Below are 26769 nucleotides of genomic sequence, written 5' to 3'. Positions count from 1 at the left end.
AGGAAAACAGATATTTTAGTAAACATCTTCTACACCCTAGTGATTTTTTCCACCTTCCTGATCTATGAAATAAAATAATTTTACCTGCTTCTCCATTTCATGTATGGTGATGTTCATTTCTTTATTCCTTTTTAAAATTTTTAAATGCTTATTTTTTTGAGAGAGACAGAGAGACAGAGACAGAACATGAGTTGTGGAGGGGAAGAGAGAGAAAGAGACACAGAATCTGAACCGGACTCCAAGCTCTGAGCTGTCAACACAGAGCCGGATGTGGGGCTCAAACTCATGAACTACAAGATCATGACCTGAGCTGAAGCCAGAGGCTTAAACCGACTGAGCCACCCAGGTGCCCTGGTGATGTTTGTTTCTTATAAACATGAATCATACCCCACCCTCTGGGTGACACAGGCAAAAGTGGGATTCAGATGGATTACTAAATAATTTAAATATGACTTAAAATGTCATAATTCAGGCACAGGGAGATAGGGAGACACAAAAGAGTGAACACTGAATTGTACCCTGAAGACTTAGAAAATTCTTTCCAGAGCAGGAAGCATTAGGACTTTAGCCTTGAAGGATAAGAAATATTTAGCAGATGAAGAAGAGAGAGAGGGTACTTAAGGCAGAGGGTAGGAGGAATCAGGATGAGTAATGACCCAGAGATGTGCCATTGCATGGCATGTTTATGGCACATTATGGAATTCCCAGTTAATTAAGCATGCACCAGTGAAATAGTGCATGCTTAGGGCCTAGATTAGAGACTAGATTATTGAGGTATTTGAAAGCCAAATTCAAACTTTGTCTTATAAGTAATATAGAGTCAACACAGTTTTGTTTTCAGTGGAAGGGAGATTGCAAAGAATTTGCACCATAGGTAGGTGAATGGTAGAGATCTGTGGGTCTGAAGATTAGAAGTCAGAAGAACATGAGTCGAATATAACATGTTTTGTTGGGTGACCATTGGCAGATGGCTTAACTCTACCTAAATTTCTAAGAGCTTTGAAATGAAGTGTAAAATCTTCTTAGTAAAACAAATGCCAATTATTGATTCCACAAGTATTTGTGGGGAATCTTTTAGGTTAAGAGCCTTCTGCTAAGAAATGAATACAGAGAATGTGGAGTAGGGGGATGGGAAGTAGAAAAGTGTTAGAATATTAGGTCTTTAAAGACCAAGTCGGCATATTTTAGAATTCATGACCTTGAGTAAGTCTTTTCTGCATTTTGGGTTGTGGCTTTCCCCATCTGCACAGGTGATTTCTGAGGTCTTTATTACATTTTCACCTTCAGAACTGTTTCCAAGCCTTTTCTTGTAGTAGGTAAGGTATTCAAAATCTAACCTTTCAACTGTAGCTTCATTCTTCTTTTTTTAAATTTTTTCAACTTTATGTATTTATTTTGAGAGAGAGAGAGAGAGAGAGAGAGAGCAAGAGAACAAGTGAGAGACAGAGAGGGAGAAGGAGATAGAGAATTCCAGGCACTGACAGTGCAGAACCTGATGCAGGGCTCGAACTCATGAACCGTGAGATCATGACCCAGAGTCAGACACTCAACCGATTGAGCCATCCAGCGCCCCAACTGTAGTTTCATTCTTATGGACTCTTTTTACCTATCTGGAAATGTTTGCAGTACAATACATGTATCATCCCAAGAGGCCAGGGTTAAAAGAAGCCTTTCTCTGGTTTGTAAAAAAAGCATTACTATAAGCAAGGAGACAGAAACCAAAAGCCTCCAGCGGTAGACTACATTTCTGAGTTCTCAGTCTGGGGCCCCAAGGACAGAAACTGTTGGGTTAGCACTAAAAGGAGCTGAAAATGCTGACAGTTATTGGCTTTACTGTATAAACAGGAAGTCAGTGCCAGGAGGCTGTTTGCATGTTCTTAAACTGAGCATGTACAGTCAGACATGAATATCTCAGAACTGCTAATCATAAGTGCTCATAAGAGAATAGGGATCTGAATCATGAGTCAGAGGGCAAGACCCCCAGCCTACAATGGATCTTAGAAAAATATTTTCATGTCCTTTATCATCTCAGTAGTGGGTTTATGCTGGCATGAGGGAAGAATAAGTGATAGAACCTTGTTGCAGTAGAAACAGCCTTTGAGTCAGAAAACTCAGGTTCAAGCTCCAATACAATCATATACAAGTTTTATATAACTCCATTAACATTTCTGAGCCTTGATTTCTTTTTTCATTTATATAATGGGTGCTATAGTAATATTTACCACATAGGGATGGTGTTATGAAACTTAGTTTTATGTCTTTCTCTTTTTTTTAGTTGATATGTCTCTTAAATCTTTTTTGTATTTTTCTAAATTTAAATCTAAGTCAGTTAGCATATAGTGTAATAATGGTTTCAGGAGTAGAATTTAGTTACCTATACCACTTACCTATAGCATCCTGTGCTCATCCTAACAAGTGCCCTCTTTAATGCCCATCACCCATTTAACCCATTCCTCCACCTACCTCCTTTCCAGCAACCTCAGTTTGTTCTCTATATTTAAGAGTCTCCTATGGGTTACCTATCTTATTTTTCTTTCCCTTCCCCTATGTTCACCTGTTTTGTTTCTTAAATTCCACATATGAGTGAAATCGTATGATACTTGCCTTTCTCTGACTGACTTATTTTGCTTAGCTCAATACATCCTATTTCTATCCACATGGTTGCAAGTGGCAGGATTTCATTCTTTTTGATTGCCAAGTAATATTCCATTGTGTGTGTGTGTGTGTGTGTGTGTGTGTGTGTGTGAGTGTGTGTGTCTATGTACTAATATCCTACTATGTATTAATAACTGTACTGGCATTAGAGATACATCAGTGAATAATGCTGTAAAAATATAAATATAAAACATGAGTCAAATGTTAATATTTTATATTATTGTAGTGGGTCCAGAAATTTTATTCACAGCTCATAGACAAGTTGTAGTATCTTCCTTTATGTAAAACATCTTTAGTCTTCCACAGGAGTTCTATGTGCTAGAAAGTTTGAAAAAAAATAAATAACAGTAACCAAATTTTATTCCAGATCAGTAAACTTGGTCCTATGCCATAACCAAACTGCCCCTCTATGTATGTATTGCTCTTTAGGTAAAATTATCTGGTCTTTCAGGTTCTACTTCCCTCCCCTTCTGCTCTCCCCCCTTCAAAAGCAATATCTGGTAATACTGATCTTGTGGCAAAAAGGGACACTTGTGTTTTGGATCCATGAGGTAGATTCTCCTTGATCTTGGCTCTGAAATGGCTGGTCTGGGTTGCTGCACAGACAGAAGACCACCGAGGTGTACCAGCCTTTCTAATGTCATCTGCTGTAGTTAACCTGGGCTGCTATAACAAGTACCATAGACTGGGTGGCTTAAACAGAAAACGTTTGTTTGTTTGTTTGTTTGTTTGTTTGTTTGTTTGTTTTCTCTTACAGTCCTGGAGGCTAGAAGCCCAATATCAAGGTGCTAGCTGATTTAGTTTTTGGTGAGAGCCTCCTTCCTGATTTTTCAGGATGCTACTATCTTGCCATGTGTTCACATGTTGGAGACAGAGATCATCTTTCTCATGTCTCCTCTTATAAGAACACTAATGCTATTCATGAGGGCTCTATACTCATGCCTTAATTTCCTCACAAATGCCCCACTTCCAAATATTATCACGTTGGGGATTATGGCTTCAGCATATTAATTTTGAGGGGGACACAAACAGTCAGCTCATAGTAGCATCTGCTTATAAAGCTTATTGTTGATGCTCTTTGTGGTCCCTCTCTCTTTCTCTCTGGGTTGATCAGGACCTTAAAGTCCTCTCTGGAGGACACAGTCTCATATAATCTCTTACAAATAGTTTGCCCTGCCATGAGGACCTCTCATTAGCAATCTCCCAGCCACATTCTCAGTTAACTGCTAAGTCTTCTCATGGGTAAATATGGGAATACCTAATTCTTGTTCATATCCCACAGGAACTAAGTTGTTGTTACAGGGGCAGCCTAGAGGAAATCTGTTTTATAAGTCCTAAATTGAAAATAGAACACCCTTTGAGCTGTTTCTCTCATACTTTTTTAAATGTTTTTAAAATATCTCACCTCAAACAGACATACACACATAAACTTTCACATTGTCAGGAGTCAGGATTTGAACTCTGGTCTCTCAGACTCTGAAATTCATGCTTTCAGTCATTATCCTATATAGTAGTTGCTCCTTGTCCATGGGAGATACATTCCAAGATCCCCAGTGGATGCCTGAAACCATGGATATAGTAACAAACTCTGTAAATATTATGTTTTTCCCTATACATGCATATCTGATAATTTTTTTAATATGAAATTATTGTCAAATTGGTTTCCATACAACACCCATTGCTCATCCCAACAGGTGCTCTCCCCAGTGCCTATCACCCACTTTCCCCTCCCTCCCACCCCCCATCAACCCTCAGTTTATTCTGTTTTTAAGAGTCTCTTATGTTTTGGCTCCCTCCCTCTCTAACTTTTTTTCCCTTCCCCTCCCCCATGGTCTTCTGTTAAGTTTCTCAGGATCCACGGAAGAGTGAAAACACATGGTATCTGTCTTTCTCTGTATGACTTATTTCACTTAGCATAACACTCTTCAGTTCCATCCACATTGCTACAAAAGGCCATATTTCATTCTTTCTCATTGCTAAGTAGTATTCCGTTGTGTACATAAACCACAATTTCTTTATCCATTCATCAGTTGATGGACATTGAGGTTCTTTCCATCATTTGGCTATTGTTGAAAGTGCTGCTATAAACATTGGGGTACAAGTGCCCCTGTGCATCAGCATTCCTGTATCCCTTGGGTAAATTCCTAGCAGTGCGATAGGGTAGATCTATTTTTAATTTTTGAGGAACCTCCACACTGTTTTCCAGAGCGGCTGCACCAGTTTGCATTCCCACCAACAGTGCAAGAGGGTTCCCGTTTCTCCACATTCTCTCCAGCATCTATAGTTTCCTGATTTGTTCATTTTAGCCACTCTGACTGGCGTGAGGTGATAACTCAGTGTGGTTTTGATTTGTATTTCCCTGATGAGGAGTGACGTTGAGCATCTTTTCATGTGCCTATTGGCCATATGGATGTCTTCTTTAGAGAAGTGTCTATTCATGTCTTCTGCCCATTTCTTCACTGGATTACACAATCCCAGACTTTAGCCTCTACTACAAAGTGATAATCATCAAGACAGCATGGTATTGGCACAAAAACAGACACATAGACCAATGGAATAGAATAGAGACTCCAGAACTGGACCCACAAAAGTATGGCCAACTAATCTTTGACAAAGCGGGAAAGAATATCCAATGGAAAAAAGACAGTCTCTTTAACAAATGGTGCTGGGAGAACTGGACAGCAACATGCAGAAGAATGAAACTAGACCACTTTCTTATACCATTCACAAAAATAAACTCAAAATGGATAAAGGATCTGATCGTGAGACAGGAAACCATCAAAACACTAGAGGAGAAAGCAAGGAAAAACCTCTCTGACCTCAGCCGCAGCAATTTCTTACTTGACACATCCCCTAAGGCAAGGGAATTAAAAGCAAAAATGAACTATTGGGACCTCATGAAGATAAAAACCTTCTGCACTGCAAAGGAAACAATCAACAAAACTAAAAAGCAACCAACGGAATGGGAAAAGATATTTGCAAATGACATATCGGACAAAGGGCTAGTATCCAAAATCTATAAAGAACTCACCAAACTCCACATCTGATAATTTTTAAATTTTTTTTTAATGTTTATTTAGTTTTGAGAGAGAGAGAGAGAGATAAGAGAGACAGAGTGCGAGCAGGGGAGAGGCAGAGAGAGAGGGACATACAAAATCCGAAGCAGGCAGGCTTCAGGCTCCAGCTGTCAGCACAGGGCCTGAGGCGGGACTCAAATCCACGTACCTTGAGATCATGACCTGAGCCGAGGTTGGATGCTCAACCAACTGAGCCCCCCAGGTGCCCACATATCTGATAAATTTTAATGTATAAATTAGGCACAGTAAGAGATTAACAACAATAACTAATATAAAATAGAACAATTATAACAATATGCTATAATAAAAATTATTTGAATGTGGTCTCTCTCTCTCTCTCTGTCTTTCTCTCAAAATATCTTATTATATAGGCATACCTTGGAGATATTACAGATTGGGTTTTGGACTACTGCAGTAAAGCAAATATTCACAATAAAGTGAGCCAAATGAATTTTTATTGTCCCAGTGCACATTAAACTTATTTTTACACTATACTGTCATCTGTTAAATGTGCAATAGCATCATGTCTAAAGAAAAACAGACCTTAATTTAAAAATATTTTATTGGTAAAAATGTTTACCATCATCTGAGCATTCAGCAAGTTACAGTCTTTTTGCTGGTGAAGGATCTTGCCTCCATGTTGATGACTGCTGATTGATCAGGATGGTGGTTGCTGAAGGCTGGGGTGGTTGTGGCAAATTCTTAAAATAAGATAAGTTTGCTGCATCGAGTGACTCTTTCATGAACAATTTCTCTGTAGTGTGTGATATAGTTTGATAACATTTTACCTACACTAGAACTTCTTTCAAAACAGGAGTTGATATCAAACCCAGCCACTGTTTAATCAAATAAATTTATGTGATATTCTGAATCTTTTGTTGTCATTTGAACAGTCTTCACAGCATCTTCATCAGGAGTAGATTTTATCTCAAGAAACCACTTTCTTTGCTCATCCATAAGAAACAGCTCATCTATTCAAATTTCATCATGAGAATGCAGTAACTCAGTCACATCTTCAGTCACCACTTCTGATTCTAGTTCTCTTGCTATTTCCACCACATCTGCAGTTACTTCCTCCACTGTAATCTTGAACCCCTCAAAGTCATCCATGAGGGTTAAAATCAGTGTCTTCCAAACTCCTGCAAATGTTGGTATTTTGACCTCTTCCCATAATTCCTGAATGTTCTTAATGTCATCAAAAATGGTGAATTCTTTCCATGTTTTCAATTTCTTTTGCCCAGGTCCATCAGAGGAATCACTACTTATGGCAGCTAAAGCCCCATGAAATGGATGTCTTAAATAATAAGACTCAAAATTTGAAATTTCTCTTTGATCCATGGGCTACAGAATGGATGTTGTGTTAGCAGTCATGGAGACAACATTAATCTCATTGTACGTCTCCATAAGAGCTCTTGAGTGACCAGACACACTGTCAATAAGAAGTAATGCTTTGAAAGGAATATTTTTTCTGAGCAGGAGGTCTCAGTAGTGAGCATATTCAGTAAACCATGTTGTAAACAGATATGCTGTTATCCAGACTTTATTGTTCCATTTAAAAAGCATAGGAAGAGTGGATTTAGCATAATTCTTAAGGGCCCTAGGATTGTCAGAATGTTAAATAAGCACTGGCTTCAACTTAAAGTCACCAGCTGCATTAGCTTCTAACAAGAGAATCAGCCTGTCCTTTGAAACTGATACCAGGCATTGACTTCCCCTCTCCACCTATGAAAGTGCTAGATGGCATCTTCCAGTATAAGACTGTTTTGTCTACATTGAAAATCTGTTGTTTGGTGTAGCCACCTTCATTAATGATTTAGCAAGATCTTCTGGATAACTTACTGCAATTTCTATATCAGCACTGGATGCTTCACCTTGAACTTCCATGTTAAACCTCATGAACAGCCTCTGCTAGCTTCCAACTTTTCTTCTGCAGTTTCCTCACCTCTCTCAGCCTTCATAGACTTGAAAAGAATTAGAAAAATAGAGCCTTGCTCTGGATTAGGCTTTGGCTTGAGGGAATGTTGTGGCCAGTTTGATCTTTTATCCAGACCACTAAAACTTTCTCAGTAACAGCAATAAGGCTATTTCATTTTCTTATCATATATATGTTTACTGGAATAGCACTTTTAATTTTTTTTAAGAATTTTTCCTTTGCATTCACAACTTAACTGTTTGGTGCAAGAGACCTAGCTTTAGGCCTATCTTGGTTTTAGATATGCCTTTGTCACTTAACATACTTATCTTTGGCTTTTGATTTAAAGTGACAGACATGCAACTCTTCCTCTCACTTGAACACTTAGAGGCAATTTTAGGGCCTAATTTCAATATTGTTATGTCTCAGAGAATAGGGAGGCCTGAGGAAAGAGAGGTACGGAGGTACAGCTGATCAGTGGATTACTCAGAACACACACATTTATCAAGTTTGTTATCTTTTATGGGCACAGTCCATGGAACCCAAAACAATTACAATAGTAACATCAAAGATCACAGATCATTATAAGAAAAACAATAATAATCAAAAGTTTTAAATATTTCAAGAATTGCCAAAATATGACTAAGAGACACAAAGTGAGCAAATGCTGTTGGAAAATGGCATCAATAGACTGGCTTGATACAGGGCTGCCACAAACCTTCAATTTATAAAACAAACATATGTGTAGTGCCATATAGTGAAGCACAATAAAATGAGGTGTGCCTGAATTGTACTGAATTGTGATGATGTGAGATGATGAAATGCCTATGTGGTGTGATGAAGTAATGTGCATGATGTAACTATTGTGACATAGCATTAGGCCACTTTTGACCTTCTGACCATGCATCAGGAGGATCATCTTCTTCCATTCTGCAGTTAACAGCAGGTAACTAAAACCATGGAAAGTGAAACTGAAGGTAAGGGCAAGGACTACTGTATAAAATAGTCTCATTTGGAAGCATATGCTAGTATTGTTAGATTCACATTTTGATATATATTTAGAATTAAAAGTATCTTAGGACCGCTTGGGTGGCTCAGTCGGTTAAGCGTCCCACTTCCGCTCAGGTCATGATCTTGTGGTTTGTGAGTTCTAGCCCTATGTCAGGCTCTGTGCAGTCTGTGCTGACAGCTCAGAGCCTGAAGCCTGCTTGGATTTTGTGTCTCCCTCTCTTTCTGGCCTCCTCCACTCATGCTCGCTCTGTCTCTCTCAAAAATAAACATTAAAAAAATTTAAGTATCTTAGAGGTCATTCATTTCACTCTTCACTTGAAAAATTAGAAAAGACCCATAGATGCATGATTCACCCAAGGTCACACAAAACCTGTAGGCTCCTGGGTCTTCCTTCAGTTGGTCACTGGGAAGCTCATACACATCAGAAGCTCTCACTGCCCTGGGTCCCAGCACTTTCCCTCCTCATAAACAGCAATTTAGACTTCAGTGTCAGCTCTAGCACTCACTAATTAAGACATCTTACTGAGGGGCGCCTGGGTGTCTCAGTAGGTTAAGCATCCAATTCTTGATTTCAGCTCAGGCAATGATCTCATAGTTCATGGGATTGTGCCCTGGATCAGGTTGCTTGGAATTCTCTCTCTTTTCTCTCTCTGCTCCTCCCCTGCTCTCCTTCCCCCCCACCCCTCAATAAATAAGTAAACATCTTTTTTTAAAAAAGATATCTTACTAAAATCTAAGCCTCAGCATCCTCTTCTGTAACTTGAAGAATATAACATCCTAACTTGTAATTCTAAGATGAACAGAGATAAACTGTATAGAATGCCTAGCACAGAGTAGGAACTCAATAAATAGTTTCTTCCTTTTCCCAATCCCTTCTTCACATTTCCTGGAGCTCTCCTAGCTGCTGATTTTGAAACCATGCCTGCTATGTCAGATGAACCCTGCCTACCCTGAGAACATTGTCTGATTCCCTAGACTTGGCCTGTTGTCAACTGTGACTTATATGATCCCTGGCCCCATTGTGCAGCCTCCAGGACCCCAGGCTGCCTGACCTGACTTCTACCCTAGCATATGCTTTCCTCTCCCTTTCTACCATCTCTTCAGTCTTGTTGGAGCATATACCTCTTGACCCATTGCCAGTTTGAACTTGGTGACCTTAGATCTGTGATGGACATTATGATGCACCAACCATATTCCCATTCAAGGAAGACTTATTGCCCCATCCCTTAGGAGTGTTTTCAACTGATAGCCATTAACTATAAGCTATATCCTACACTGAGGTTATGCCCCTTCCTGGGGGTTCCACATCCAATGACTGATTCATGGAGGCCCAACTTGGAACAACTTTCAAATACAATTCTAGCTCCATAGAGCTGAGGCTGCCCTTGGGCTTGCATCACAACTCATTTTTCCCTCTATCCACTCTTCCTTCCATCCCTGCCCTTCCATAGGCATTGAACCCACGGGCACTCCTTACACATCTTGAGTGCTAATATCCATTTCAGTTTCTGCTTCCTGGGTCCATGAACAAAGTCCCCTCAAACTGCACCCATTTCCCAACACTCTTAGCTCTGATTTTGCCCAAAAGACCCTGCACTGTTCCTACTCACACTCTAGAGTGACTGTGTGTGTGTGTGTGTGTGTGTGTGTGTGTAAGTAAAAGAGAGCCTTGCTGGTCTGGTATCAAAGAAGCCAAAGTACAAGGAGGCATTTTCACAACATTCTCCTCCTGGATTGTGTTTTAGTGAAATTAGCAGTCAGCTAGACTTTAATCTTGATCAACCTCTATTCTTCTTATGTGTACTTTACTCTGGCAGGTCCTGACACTAGGGACACTTTTGTCCTGAAGGTGTCACAATCTAGAGTGAGAGGCAGGCATTACATAAATGAATTATAGTAAGGAATGTTAAGTGCAATAAAAGGGACACTTCCTATAATGAGGAACTTGGAGAATAATGTTTTCCTCGTAGAGTCATTCTAATTATTAAGTGAAGCCACATCACACAATGCCTGGCACAGAGGAGACAGTTATTGCATCAAATCATCATATTTTGCAGTTAGACAATTGAGGGCCTGAAACATTGATTTGCTTATGATCCCATAAGTGTGTAATGTCCTATCCCAGCTGAGACAAGAGCTGAAGTCTCCATGATGTTTTGCACCATGCACTTTACCTCAAGAGGGTAAAATAAGTGTGTGTGTGTGTGTGTGCGCACACATGTGCATGCGTGCTCCCTAGCCGCTAGTATTGTGTTCAGACCTAAACTTCTGGGAAACTGGCTGCCTCTTCATAGTTTAGGCACATCGTATACGTGGTTTCAGGCTGTGCTTTGCAAGTTCCTTTGTTCTTAGCTGAAATGAGCCCAGCAGCTGGGCAGTATTTCTGTTCCCACATCCCATTCCCCCTTCACGCTTAGTGGGATGGCGGAGAAGCATCAGACCACAGCAGTGACATTTATATGAAAAGAATCCATTGTGTCCTTTGTAAGGAATAGCACGTAGCTTTAAGCCATACTGCTTTCCATTTGCCTTCCTCTGGGAGGCCCTGGCAAGAGCTTGGCCTGCCGGAGGGAGCTGTCTGAGTCCTCATGCTGGAAATTATATTCCGTAATTAAAATCAATAGCAAAACAGACACACAGCAGAAAGGTCATAGAACACAACAGAAAACCATTGGGTAGCACATTGCCAGGTATCAAAATAGATTTTTGAACTTTTGTTTAATCTGCAAATGCCGAAAGCCATCCATGGGAGAGAGGCAGTGTGCCCCAAGCCCTAGCCTCACCTAGGAAAGATTTAGCTAAGGAAGTCTCCTGCTCAAACCCTTCAAAGCCCAGCTTCTTCAGTCCAGCAGTGCTCTTTTAAAGTCTGGCCACCCTTATATTATTCAGCTAGTGGACTTCTAGCCCTAGAGATCTGTTTACAGCCTGTGTCCTGAAACCTTCACCTTAACCTATCCAATGCTCCATTCCTTATATGCCTCTTGGAATCCCTGCTTTCTGAACTATTGCCGTAACTACACCACAATTTTTCTCTTTAGATATGATAACTAATGTTACTTTTCTGGCATTTTTCCATTCTTGGATCATATCTATTCTCACATCTCAGGCAGCTCCAGCCCTGGTCTAATCCAGCTCAGTCTTTGGGACTTTTTTACTGTAGCCTTGTGTCTTCCTTGTCCAGACAACCAGGGCTCAGATATAATCAGACATACTCCACCTCTTCCCCTCCATATGCATTCCTTGGTGAAATCTTCCTCCTTGGTCAGATATAATGCATGTATGCTGAACTTCTGTAGGTGCCAGGCAAGGAGCTGGAGGTATTCACATATCACGTTTAATTCTTACAGATTATAGTTAATCTTATAGCCACTCATTTTACAGGTGATCTTGGAATGAAGTGACTTGTCATAATCTATCAAATCAGTGACAGAGCCAGAATTCAAATCCACATCTCGGTGTCCCAGACCCATCTTGCTTCACCATGACAGAGCTACCTTGTCCTTGCAGAAACAATCATATAACTCCATCACAGCACACAGCATGCTGAATTTTTCAACCAGGTGGAATAATATGTCCATAGAATCAGGAAGTCCATAGTAGGAATGTTCCTAAATAACAGGCATGAAAGATATTTCCGGAAGCCTAAAAGTAGCACATCTTGTTAAATTTTTGCTTAGAGTCAAAGGCTTTCTCATTTTCAAACAATAGACCCTAGGGAAATGCCTGTTAACCTCGTGACATTCATGGGTGACCTCCGGAGGGTCCATCCAGGTGCATCAGCACGTTGAACTTTGGTTTGTTTTTAAGCTTTTTATTAAAGTACAATATATACTCTTCAAAGTGCACATATTGTAAATAATATGGCTTGATGAATTTTCAGTGTGAATACGCCTATGTAACCAGTACCCCCAATCAGGAAACAGAACATTACCAGCATCTCAGAAGCACCCTTTGTGCTCCATTGCCCAAGGATGACCACTATCCTGACTTAGTCCCACAATTTATTTATCCATTATACTGTTGACGGCACTTGGGTACTTTCTATTTGTGTATATTACAAGTAGTATTGTAGAATATTACTGTATATGTCTTTTGGTGCACATATGCATGTATTCTATTGGGGATGTAAGAGTAGATTTAGTCGGCATTTGAATATATTTATTGTATTAGTTTCCTGTCACTGCTGTACAAATTAGCACAAACTTCATGGCTTAAAGAAATAAAAGTTTATTATCTTGCAGTTCTGGCAGTAAGAAGTTCAAAATGGGTCTTATGGGGTTAAAATTAAGGTGTTGACAGGGCTGGTTCCTTCTGGAGACTCCAGTGTAAAATCTGTCTCCTTGCCTTTTCTAGCTTCTAGAGCTACATTCCTTGCCTTCTTTGGCTCATGGCTCCTTCCTCCATTATCAAAGCCAGCAGCATAGCATTTTTCAAATCCTTCTTTGCTTCTATCTTTACATTGCCTTCTCCCTTATAAGAACCCCTGTGATTATATCAGGCGCTCCCAGATAATCCAGAATGGTCTCCCCTTCTCAAGATCCCAATTTAATCACATCTGCAAAGTCTGTTTTGCCATCTAAGGTAACATTTATAGTTTCCAGAGATTAGGATGTGGACATCCTTGGAGAGTCTGACATTCTGCAGCCTACCACACATATGTTTCACATTATAAATACTACCAGTACTACCAGGTGATACTCCTATGAGCAATGTATGAGAATTCTGGTTTTCCACATCCTCATCTACTCTTAGTCTATTCTATACTTTTCACTTTAGCCAGACTTCTTGTTTCCTGTCCAGCTCAAAACTATCTGGAAAGTCAAACTTTCTGTATCCACAGTTATGCCCATGCCCTCCCTTTCCTCTCTCTAAGCACAATAATTCTCCTCATTGGTATTTCTGCTAAGGAAGAACATTTAAAAAAATGAGTTCTACCCAACAGCTAAATGGGATGCCTTCTGAGGTGATAAACATTTTGTCACTAAAGGTATTCAAGCATGTGCTAGATGAACAGTTGTGAAAAAGCTATAGAGGCAAATTCAATATTGAAAAGAGGTGCTCTCTTAGAACAAGCCAGAGATTTGAAATTGAAGGCCTTAGGTTTTGATTTTGACTTCTCTATTTACCATGTAGCCACAAGCAACTTTTGTAAGCTTCAGTTTCCTTATTCTTACACTGAAGGTATTACTACATGCATTTGCTGTGACGATCAAATGCTATCTCCTCCAAGTTACCAGGTCACATAACCATTTTTATGGCATGGGGATATATATATTTTTTTAACATAATTACCTATACTTTTATTATAATACTGATCACATTGGTCTGTACTGACATACTGCCTACTGCTTCTTGCATGAAATCTTCAAATTCTGCAAAGACAAGTATTTTACGGGGTGGTTTACTAATGTATTTTCTATGGTTAGCAGAATAAATTGCAAATGGTAGGTGTACAACAAATGCATGGATCTTATTTCTGTCATAGGATTGGTCTGAGAATCTAGTAAGATGTTGGCAGTAAAAGCACTTTTAAAATTTCAGAACACTTTCAAGATGCATTCTGTTGTCCTTGTCAGTAGTATCTTGTTAGTCCAGGCAGTAAGTCTCTGGGTCAGTCACTGAAGCCTACTGGAGCCCCCTCGTCAACATCCCAGGATGCTGGGAAGGGAGTGACATCTGTCCCATCTGAATTTCTCTTTGAGGAACATGGGGTGTTCCCTACAGGACACTATATCTGCCTCTCTGAAAAGCAGTTCTAATTACTGGTGATAATTAGTTGCGACTTAAGGTCCTCAGGGCAATTTGTGGAGGTGCAAATTGCATCTAAGCTCTCCAGGATTTGATGTCTTTTCCCTTGATGTCTCATACCATCTCTCTGCCTGTGAAATAAGAGCAAAAGAAGGAAAAAATGCCCAAGTGAAGCCAAAACCTAAAGGTCAGCTTTACAAAGGGCCTTCTTTACCACTCTCATCTGCAGAATAAACTGCAAGTGCCATTCAGGTGGCCGGAAGCATTTGGGCAGTCAGAGAAGTGTTCAGAGAAGGAGAGAGTCATTTCCTTTTTCATTCTTTTGACAAATGTTAGAGTATTCTCTGTGCTAAGACCTGTGCTAAGCGGTGATAATGCAGAGGTTAACAGATGTGAACCGCGTGCCCTTAAGTTGTTCACTGTCTAATGGGAAAGACAGATATGAAAATAGACGATTGCAAGGTAATCTGATGACGATGCCAGAAAGAAAAACAACAAACAGAATTGATAATGACAACTACCATTTATTACCTAAGTAATAGTCTAGATGCTCTATATCTGTTTTCTTATTCTTTGTAATAGCCTTAAAATATCATAGTTCCCTTTTTTTTAAGATGAGGAAAATGAGGCTCAAGGAAATAATTGGAAAGTTAGAGGCAAGTTTGGTGAGGTAACTCAAGTGAGGAAGAACAATAAGGCCATCTAAGCCTGAACTCACAGAATTTTTGGATAAAGAAATGGCCAAAGCTGCAAAGTGAACCTGAGAAAATTAGCCCAACAAACCTATTCTTAGACTTGCTTCCTAAGTCTTTTGCTCCCCATTTACTGAGTTTCACATTCAGAACATCATTCTTTATCTTAAGATAAAGAGTTAGAGGGTAGATAGTTCTGTTACATGCAATGTGTTCCATCACCTTATTATACTTTCAGTTATGTTGAGCACATCTTATAGATTAGCATCATTGACACCTGCCCCTATGGTCCTCCTCTCAATAAAAATATGGTTTGACTTTGATCTGGTCTCTTACCTTCTAAAATTGAAATAATGATATTACTTATGACAATACTGTTTCCCCTAAATCTAACCTCCTTTACTGACAGCTTCCCTATGGAAAGATTGTGCTTAGCATGGATTGAAGGTTTCAGGTTTCCTATCTCCAACTCCTCTGCCCCTGCTTTGGGTTTTAGAGTGCCTTAGACCTGGGGAGTGGTTTCTCCTCTATTGGAGGCATAAAACAACCAACCAACCAACAAACAATAAACTTTTGGCCTTTGTTTCCTTTTCTATGCTAAGACAAAGAAATACATTTGGAGGGTAGGGGCCTTTGGCATGACAAGTGCCTTTGTCTTGAGGAATAAAGAATGATAGGTCAGGACCCAGAGGGGAGAAAGCAAAGACTCCTTTCAGGCTCTGGGTGTGAGAGATGAAGGCAAAGCAATTCTTAAGTGGAAAGGTAGCAAGGACATCTGAAACAAGCCCTATTTAAGAATAAAAATCAACAGATGATGCCTTCTATTTCCTGAGCATGTTTAAGGTGCCAAGGACTCATAATCTTTGCATATTTTATTTACCACAATCCTCAAATAACTGTGAGATACATATTTCACCCAGTTTGTAGACAAAGAAACAGACTCAGAGTCTTTAAGACACATTGCAAAATCACACAGTTCATCAACTATACAGCTGGGACTTTACTCCAGGTCTCTCTAACCCAAAGGGCTGTGTTCTTTTCACATAGTATGCTCTTTCTCCTCCTATTGGATTAGTCATTCCAGATAAAAATGATTTAAAGTTACTAACTATATCTTGGAAGTTTCCAAAGCTCAATCCTTTTTGTTGTTTTAAATGAGTTGTTTGTTTTACATTCCCTTGAGTTTGGAGGTAATATGTAGTTAATGAATGAATTAAATAATTGATTAAACCCATTTTTCTATTAACATTATAACAGTACTTCCATTAATATGAAAATATGAATGTGTCTCAGAGAAGTTTCCTTTGACATTATAATGACTATATTAAAATTTCAAATATAATAATGAAATTCTAATTGTTTTAGAGAAACGATTAAAAAAAGGCTATATATAAATGCTTTGAAAGAACTATGGGATGTTCAGAAAGTACCGAAGAGGAATTTTTAGAGAAGTTATTATGAAAAAAGCACATAATTTTCATTAAAGTGGGCTGTAATTGCAAAATAATAATCATTGAAAGAGAATCTTATTATAGTGAACAAAACAAGAGTCTGGCAGGTTAAAACATACAATGTGGCAATTTAGAGAAAGCAGTATAATCCAAATTCAGGTTTATTTATAGCTTTCCATAACCTTCTTTAAGTAGGCATGCAGGATATATTCAATTTGTCCCTCCTGATCTTATCTCCACCCTTTTACCATGTTTTACACCTCACCCCTCGGGCCCACCTGTATGGATCACATCAACAGTCTCCCTTGGCCTATGATTTATATTAGGTTGCAGACAATTCAAGATACTGCCAAAAGACAGAAGAGGAAGAAATGTAAAGTTGTGGTATGTATTTCTCTAGTTTTTTCCCTGAGGGGTCATAATGGCTGGCTATGTCCCTTGTCACAGTAGCTGTAGTGGCCCCTCTCAACCCTGCCCCTCAGCTTCCAGGGTCTAGTAACCACTCCCACCCCTTTCTGCCTCCAGGTGGTATCTAGGCTCTGGGTACAGTATCCATCCTGATTTTCCTACACTCTGGTTTCTACCTTTGAAAATAGTCCTGCTTTAAACTCTCTTATGCATTAGCTAGTTTGAGTGTGGGTATTAACCAAGTGGTGTTTTGTTTACTTGTTTACCTTGGTTTTGGTTTGGTTTGTTTGCATTGTTTTGCTTTGCTTTCAAAAAATCTTGACATTGTCTCAGTTCAAGTACTAAATTTTGAGCAAGTCCCATCATCTCTCTAGACTTTAATCATATTATGTTTAAACTGAGGATAAAAATTTCTATATCCCAGGTTGTTATGAGGATTAAATAAATTGGGTCTGAAAATACTGGTTTCCTCTCCTTTTTTTCTGTATTGCTTAACACTGTATTTGTCACAGGAGAATATATGATGTGGGGGAATCAATAGAGCAGGCAAAGTTTTGGTAAATGTGACAGTGAGTTTTTAGGCACTAGAGATATTTAAACCCAGGCTGGGAGCTACTTGGCAAAAATGCTAATTTTGGAAACGAAGCCAAAAGCCAATCTAGATGAATGGAGATTTCAATCCCTTCTCCATAATGCAAAACCAACTCCACCATTATCTGGGCGGGATTCAATTACCTGGGTAGGATTCTATAATAAAGTATCCACATTGCAAGGGGTAAGTTTTCAAAGTGAGCCTGTTTCTGTGCCTACTCACCCATTCTCACCTGGACTCTCTACACATCCCTTAAAGAGACCTTTAAGAGTGACCTTGCTAAGTGAAATAAGCCAGACAGAGAAAGACAAATGTTGCATGGTATCACTTATATGTGGAATCTTAAAAATAAAATGAACTCATAAAAACAGGGAGTAGAAAAGTGGTTGCCAAGGAGAGGTTGGTAAGAGGGTACAAACTTTCAGTTATAAGAAGAAGAAGATCTGAGGATTAAATATATCATATGGTGACTCTAGTTGATAATACTGTGTTGTATAATTGACATTTGCTAAGACAGTATGGAAGGTAAGTGTTCTCATCAAATAAAAAAGGTAAATATGGGATATGCAGATGTGTCAAGTTCTTTCACAATAGATAAATGTATCAAATAATTACATTGTATGTTTAAATATATTAAAAATCTGTTTGTCAGTTATACCTTAATAAAGCTGGGGGGTGGGTAGGAATTCACCTTGCAACCTTGAGTCTGGCTGGCTCCAAACATATCTCACTCACCTACCACCCTTTGTATTCATGCCCATTTTTTTTTCACAAATGTTTTTGCACAAATTATGTGTCAAGTCTTTATTGGACCCTGGAGAAACAGCATACAGTCAATAGATATTTATTGATTACTTACTGAGTGCTAGACCCTGTCCTAAAACCTAGGGAGACATCATGAATAAAATGAAGTCTTTTCCCTGATGAAACTTTAATATTAGGGGGCAAGACACACAACAAATCAAATATAATAGGTGGTGCCTGGGTGGCTCAGTCAGTTAAGCATCCACCTCTTGGTTTTGGCTCAGGTCATGATCTCACAGTTCAGGAGTTCAAGCCCTGCATCAGACTTTGCACAGACAGTGCTGGGCCTGTTTGGGATTCTCTCTTGCTCTCTGCCTCTCCCCTGCTCACTCATTCTCTCTTTCTCTCTCTCTCTCAAAATAAATAAGTAAACTTAAAAAAAACCAATGCTTTGAAAAAAAAACATATATAGTATACTTTTAGGTACTGATCAGTGGCCGAAAGAAAAGTCAGGAAGGAGAAATAGGGAGTTATAGAAGGAGGAATATTTTAGATAATGTGGGGCATTTGAACAAAAATCTGAATGAAATAAGGGAGTGAGTCTTATGAAGCTCTAGAGAAAAACATTCCAGGCAAAAGGAACAGCATGGAGTAAGGCCCAGTGATGAGAACAAGTAAGAAGACCAGTGTAACTGAGCAGAACTGAGTAAATAGTAAGAATGAGATCTGAGAAATGGCTGCCAGTTTGACCATATGTAGAAATTTGTAGACTGTGGTAAGGACTTCAGGTTTTGCCCTAAATTTTTTTTAATGTTTATTTATTTTTCACAGAGAGAGACCGAGCATGAGTGGGGGAGGAGCAGAGAAAGAGGGAGACACAGAATCTGAAGTAGGCTTCAGGCTCTGAGCTGTCAGCTCAGAGCCCGATGCGGGGCTTGAACTCACAGATTGCAAGATCATGACCTGAGCCGAAGTCGGACTCTTAACTGACTGAGCCACCCAGGCACCCCTGCCCTAAGTTTTTAATGGGAAGCCACTAGATGGCTTTCAATAAGGAAGTGATGTGAATCTAATTTTTGTTTGAAATATCACTTGGCTGCCACTAAAGAGTAGACTAAAGGGGCCAGAGAAGGGTAAAGAGCAAGAGTGAAATTAGGAAGTCATCAAAGAGGTTGCTGTAGTCATCCAGGAGAAAGATGGGGGGGTGGGGGGCTCAGGCCAAGGAAGCTGCTAGTGGCCCAGGAGATAGAAAATGGTGCTTTAAGGTATGCTAGTAAGGAGGTAAGTGCAGTGGTCCAGGGAGGGCTGATAGAGCTTGGGTCCCAGAGGTGAAGTGCTGAAAAGTGATTGGTTTCAGGAGGTATGTCTCAGACAGTGTCAAAAGAATGTGCTTATGGTTTAATATGAGGTGCTAGAGAGAGGAGCCATGACCGCTAGGTTTATGGCCTCAATTACTGGTTAGTGCAATTGAAGAAAGAAAATCAACAATTCTATTTCAGACATGTTAGGTTTGAGATGTCCACTAGACATCCAAGCAAAGGTGTCTATAGACAATTAAATTCATGTCTAAAGCTCAGGAGGAAAGTAGAGCATGAAATATAAATTCAAGAGTATCTAACTGGATTTTAAAGCCACAGGATTGGATCAGAGTATAGAACAGGGACAGCATGCATTCTGGCCTTCAAGGAGCTCACAGACCCTGTTTCTCTGCCCTACTATTCTGTGAGGCCCTGGTGAGACAGGACTATTTGGATCTGGGTTTTGTGTTCAGGCTTAGAGTTAGACACATCAGGATTCTGATTCTAGTTCCACCACTCATCAGCTACGTGAACTTGGGGAAATTACTTAACTCTTCAAAGTTATTTTCTCATTCTTAAAGGGGGCATATAATAATAATGGAATATAACAGTCCTGTTATATAATAATCCCTTAATAAATGTTAATTGTTAATATTAAAATGATCATGTTTATCAGTGTTAGGAACTCACTGTCCCCCACACACACACACCCCACCCTTTCTTTCTCATCTTGATCATTTTTGGGAATGAATGAATTTGGAAGCAAAATGATTGTTTTCTTCAGCTCTCAACAATATTTCATATGATGCAAATGACAGCTGACATTATTTTTAGTTAACATTTATTTACATAGATTGTATCTTAATGTCTTGAAGTCTTCCTTTTAAAGAAACAAATTGCTCTGGAAAAAAGTGGTTACTCAAAGAATGAATGATTTTTAATTTTTTTAAGTTTATTTATTTTGCGAGAGAGAGAGAGAGCACGAAAGCATGCACACAAGTGGGAGAGGGGCAGAGAGAAGGAGAGTCAGAATCCTAAACAGGCTCCTCACCATCAGCACAGAGCCCAGTGCGGGGCTGGAACTCACGAACTGTGAGATCCTGACCCTAGCGGAGACCAAGAGGCAGATGCCCAAGTGCACTGACTGCACCACCCAGGCACCTCCGAATGAATGATTTTTAAATAATGACTTAGTAAGAATCTATCATGCATGTGCTTGGCTAATTTTCACTCTTGTTTTTCAAATCTATATGGAGGACTCAACACAGCAGTGGAAAAGATGGTTTATATAGTGACTCTGATTCAAAAAATGTTCATGTGAAGTAGTTTTGTAAATAGAATTAGATTTCAACTGAGAAATTATGTGTAAAAATCTTAACACAGAATATATTGTTTGAAGTATTCTTGATGTAACTTTGATTATTTAAATCAGGTCTGTTGAGGAGCATAGAACACAGGATTAGTGAGGTGATAGTGATGGTGTTAAGCACTCAAAAATCAAGTATTTTTATGGGGGGGGGGGAATCTTTTTGTAGTCATTCATTCATTTGTACTCAGCTTTTAAGCATCCCCTATGTGAGAGGTGTTGAGTGTACCAAAACAACTACTAATAATAACTACTATTCTCAAGTGGTTTCTATCTTAGAGGAGACACACACACACATGCGCATGCGCACACATGCTCATTGTTATAGATGATGTTATAGTGTGTTATATATATATATTATATATATATATATATATATATATATATAATATGCTATAGATGTTATAGTAAAAATCTCTTTAAGGAATAAAGAAGAGTGGAATCCTATACTTAATTTAAAAATCAGGCACACCTATGAGTATAATTGGGTGTATTCCCTCTAGATTGAAGCCTCTCCATAATTGTTTCTGGCCAAGGAGAGTACTAACAGCCAGTGTAAAATGATAGTGCATATTGACCAAGAGAAAAGAGGTGTCTGTCTGTGACTCTGAATGAGGGAAATGCTTGTTTCCTGTTGTCTGGAATGGCAACAATGAGGACCTGGAGCACTGTGGGAAGCTTTTAAATATTTAGTCTGTGCCAACCCATAACTGAGGTATTTGTGTATTTAACTTGATAGAGAGATGAATTATATATGGGAATCTTTTCCTATTGTTTGCTCTACGTGTGTTGACAAACGTCCCATCATTCTCTAGGAAGCACATGCCACGGGGATTACTGCAACGTTCTGGAGACAATTTACTTGTAGGGTTTTTATCCCATATGCTGCTTTCTCTTCATCGCAGCTGTCTTTTTATTTATTAAAACACAATCACTGAACAGGGAACTTTTCCAGACTCCCCTTTCTCAAAGTGGCATTTTAGAGTTTAGGTCGAATGCACTCCCTAGTAAATGTATAGTTACTTCCAAAATTTTGTCTCTTTGATGTGTAAGGAAGCCCTTGGCCAGCTCAATTCAGTGGCCAACAATTCCAATGAAAATTTTATTCTAATTAAAAGAGAAAACATATAATCTTATTTAAAATTGAGAACTGAAAATTCCACAGTTTTATGCCAGTTGTCAGTGCATTAGATGAGATCTGGTGTATTTTTCCATTGATAATGTTGACCCTATCCACATGTTCCTTTTTGGCCATGTAGGCAATACACAGTTTTACAATTTCTTAATTTGCAAAAGAGCATATCAGATCTATCCTCCACTTACTTGACTGTAGGAAGTAAGATTATGCTTTTAACTACCAGAGTGTACTATTTATATTCCAGGAATTTGAAACAAAGTGGAACCTCAAATTCTGTGCTGTCTTATTCTAAATAAATTGTGAGTAACTGGCTTATTTTTCCCCCAGGCAACTGGATTGTTTTTTATTTTATGAATTCTAAGAATCATATGACTGGTTATAGTTCTTTTTTTGCTTTGGCTACTAGGAAGCTCAAATTTAAAGCCTGCTTTTTTTTTTTAAGCCTGCTTTCAATAAGTACATAGGACTTTATGGTACGCACCTGTTTGTAATATTATTGCTTCAAGCTTTTATTTTCCTGCCTATGATATCTTGTCTTCATTTTCTCTTTTGCTTATTACTTATATTTCTATTTCTATACATTTCTATAATTCACTTCAGATTTATTTTGGATCTAGAACTACACACACACACACACACACACACACACATACACAATGCCATTTTTAGCCATCATGAGGTCAAAGGTCCAGGAGATTAGCTGAATTTGTCCTTTCTATCCAAGTGTTTGTTCTAAAACAAATAGGCTTTCAATTTTTCTGGATTTTTATGTAAAAGTGGATATATTGCCCTAGGTGTTTGTCCAAGGTCAGTACATATGGAGTTTAAGCATAGAGAGAATTTCTGACTATCTGACGGCAAGATTTAAGATCTACTCTAGGTTTGACTTGTCGCTTCTCCACAATTTGCCATCAAAGACATCCCTTCCAGAATGATACACTCCTTTACAAGCATGCATTTGTAGAAGACCCCTTAGATGGCAAGATTCTGAGGTAGCTTGAGAGAGATTACAGTCTAATCACCCCTCTTCACTGAATTGTTAAATTGTGGATTTGGGAGTCAGATTGGGTTCAAATTCTAGTTCTGGTGTTCATGAGCAATATGATCCTGACATATTAGTAAATTCCTCTCTATCTCTCAAATATTTCATCATTAAATGATGAGGCAGAGAGTTCTTATAGCCCAAAATTACTGTGAGGGTTAAATAAGGTAATTGGCTTAGCATGAACCCAGCACACAGAAAATGCCCACTAATTGGTGAATATTATTACTATAATGACCACTGCCAGTCTCACTTACCTTTATATCTATTATATATTATCTCTCTATATATTATATAATCTATACATAATATTATATATTATCTATTACCTGCCTTCATTAGGTGCCCTGCATACTAATGCAAGGTTCTCATCACCATTGAATTCATCTATTCAATTCAGTTATTGCGCCAGGAACTTCTGGACACTGAAGATATAGACAGAGAGTATCTGTAATCAAGGAGCTTATGCTCTAGTGGCAGGAAACAAAATTTCAGATGTTTTTTATTACAAAGAAAATAAAAAAGGGGGATGAGAGTGACTGCAGTTAGTCTAATTTAAATTAAGTGGTTGGGAAAAACTTGTCAGGGTGACAATGGGATGAGATATGAAAGATGAGAAGGAGTTGAGGGAAGAACATTTGAGAGAGAGGGAAGAGCAAATGAAAAGGCCCTGGGATAGGGCTGAGCTTGATGTATTTGAAGAACAGAAAGAAGGCCTGAGGGGCTAGAGCAAAGGAGGAAAGAAAGACAGCAGTGAAAGATGAAGCAGGTGGAGATGACATCGTGGTGATGAGTTTGACTTTCCAACATTTTTGTGCAGTGGAAAGGCACTAGGAGTCTTTAAGCAGATATGTAAAAACATCTGATAGTACTTTAAAAATCTGTTCCTTTAAATGGTGTGCACAATCCAACTCCATCTTCCCACGCTTTTATCTTTGCTTAGAAATTCCTTTGTCATCCCTTTATCTCTCGGTGAGCTCCTAACCGTCCCTCCACCAAGATTCAGCTCAAAGGTCTGGATGAACCCCCTACATTATACATAATTTCTCTGTGCTCTGATTACACGTTGCACACACCTCTATCACAGCATTCAGGACACTTCTTATCATGGTCATGATGCCTGTATCTCTTGCAAAACTGAATTTCTCGGTGTTAAGGGACAGGATTGTGTCTTGTTTATCTTCAAATATCTAGTACTTAGAAAAATGCTTACATGGAGAAGGTACTGAATGTATGCTTGAATTTTGCATTATCTTTACAGATCTACTTTGAATGAGTTAGGAAATTGAGAATTAACTAAATTTTGAAATTGGAGATAGCCAGGTGGGGTATACTAACCTCAGAGGCAGGGCTGCAGTTCTCTTCTCTGCAGGCTGCCTATGCGGGCTGTTCAGCATTCTAAAGCACTTTTGATCAGCTAAGGCTTTGCTGTTTCCAGTAACATGGACACTACAGCTATATTCCAACTGATTTTCAAGTAAATGGAGATGCAATTTCTGACCAAAACTAAGCCAGAAAGAGCAAAGTTGCCATTTCTATTACCCTCATTCCTATAAACATGCAGTTGCAGTGCTGGGAATCCATCTTGGGCAAGCTGGGAGCCCTGGGGTGGACTGGGACTCATTTTTGAGAAATATGACATTTTGTAAGGTCTCAGCCCAAAAAGACAGGAAACATTGCTGAATTTATTTTCCAAATTATTCCTGCCTCTAGGACTGATGCAAGCCATGCTCTTTAATAAATCTTCCTTTAAGACCTTTCTCCTTACATTTACCTCTTGATCCTATCACCTTTGTCTTCAGTTCACAGGATTTATTTTTTCTGTTCTCCCCCGCCCCACCCTTTTTGAAATAACTTGTCAGCTTGCACAACACTTTCTCAGAGAAGTTTTATGCTTCAAGACGGAAGACCAGCTCAGGGAGAAAGGCCTGGATTTTCTAACCACTGTATTGTCACAGCCCTCCTCTTTCCACACTTAACCACCACTTGCCCATGCCCTCCCCAAATTCCGGACCTAACTCAGGACACCCCCTAGAACTCTCTTAAAAAGGATTAATCTAGTTGTGAAAGCTTTTGATAGGAAGCTGGCTGCTGTTTGATAGTCCTACTTGGAACAGGAACCTACCCATTTATTCTATTTTAGCTAACACTTCTCCAAGTCTACTATGTGAACTCTGATAACATTATCTGGATCTTGTCTTTCCTTTGGCCATCATATGCAAGGCAGAGGATGCATATGCAAAGCAGGAAAGATTACTTGGAGAAAGTAGAGCATATGTATGATACATTTAATTGATTATATTCCTTAGTCTGACATTCAAACCCCATCCCATCCCCTACAACTGGATTTAGGCTTCTCATCAGACACTTCTTAAGTGATTCCTATATAAAACCTATACCTCAGCTACATGGTCCAGTTCCTTTGAACACATCTTGTGCTTTCTCATCTCTGGTCCTTTGCATATACACTCCCTCTGTCTAAGAAATCTTTCCTCTCATTTGAATGAAATGCCATTTTATTCCACTGTCAAAATTCAGCCTGAAGCCACTCTCTTGAGGACTCCTTTCCTGAACACCCTACCTAGCTCTGCTACTTAGTAGGGTAGTATTCTGCTTAAGTGTTAGCCTCTGGAATTGAAGCCTAACTACCACTGACTATGTGATCTTAAATGACATTTTTCAGTGGACACACCATAGCTCCCTTACTATGTTCTTATTTCTTATTCAACCCAATAAGCAGTTGAATGTCTGAGCTACTCTTACATGGAGTTGAAATAGGCAACTGTTTATAGTGTGATTTGAGACTATTATATGATCTGAATTTTTTTTTTTACTGGTCTTTGTTTAGAGCTTTGAAGATATAAAACTAATAAAATTACAGTGAAATTCTTGGAATCATAACCTCATAGTCTTTGGAATCCTAGAATGTCAATTCAATAAGGACTCTTAGAGGATCAGTTAGTTTCATCTTGTTTTGTTTGGTTTTTAATTTAATCTTCTTGTTTTTTTAGTTGGAGAAATTGCTTTTCAGAGAGGCAAATGAGTTGGCAAAGACTATGTATGTAATTCAAAATTTCTTTATCAACATTATTGTTCAACAACATAATTCTAATTATCTAGAAGGCAAATATGGCTTATGTTGGTGCTGTTTTCATTGTCTCAAGTTAAATTGGTTATTTATAAATGTATAAGATACAGTTTCTTTACTTACTAAGAATAGAAATCTATTCTGTTTAACTCTGGCAAAAGGAAATGCCATTTGCAGGATATTAGGGACTTACAGAATCAGTGGGAGGTGGAAAGAGACATGGACTTAGAGTGAGCAAGAAGGGAAAACCTTTAACACAAGGGAAGGAAGCCACAAAAGCAGCCTTGGAGTGGGGCAGTCTGGTCAGGACATAAAGGAACACCAAGCCTTTTATTATTATTATTATTTATTATTATTATTATTATTATTATTGTTTCTCTATTCAAAATGCAGATTCTTTGGAGGTCATATCTGATTAGTCCAGATAAGGTCATGTGCTTTAGCTATGGGACAGCAAGGCCTTTCCTTTTGACTCCAACAAACTGTACCCAATGAGGAAGGAGTTATTTAAGTATAGGAAATAATTTGTTGTTAAGACAAGGAAATA

At 38.9% G+C, this 26769-nt stretch overlaps 1 protein-coding gene across 17 annotated transcripts in view; it reads left to right on the top strand.

Annotated features, from left to right (window-relative positions):
• The window catches only part of LOC102965268 (BEN domain-containing protein 5), a 1451018-nt gene that overhangs the window by 891917 nt on the left and 532332 nt on the right, over positions 1–26769 (top strand). Inside the window, exons 1-2 of one of the 17 annotated variants that reach the window (XM_042997080.1) lie at positions 8585–8621; positions 16873–16930. The exons of 13 other annotated variants lie outside the window; for them this stretch is intronic. In XM_042997080.1, coding sequence (XP_042853014.1) covers positions 8603–8621; positions 16873–16930 — 77 coding nt within the window. In that variant the 5' untranslated portion in view covers positions 8585–8602. Of the gene's footprint in view, positions 1–8545; positions 8622–16872; positions 16931–22336; positions 22392–26172; positions 26193–26769 lie in introns of those variants that run through there. 3 more of the 17 variants (XM_042997084.1, XM_042997086.1, XM_042997082.1) reach the window with 3 other exon arrangements.

The sequence above is a fragment of the Panthera tigris genome, chromosome C1, assembly GCF_018350195.1.
Source record: "Panthera tigris isolate Pti1 chromosome C1, P.tigris_Pti1_mat1.1, whole genome shotgun sequence".
In the NCBI taxonomy this organism is placed as follows: Eukaryota; Metazoa; Chordata; class Mammalia; order Carnivora; family Felidae; genus Panthera; species Panthera tigris.
Note: the sequence above shows the minus strand (reverse complement) of the source record. Positions and strands in the feature narration are given on the sequence as shown.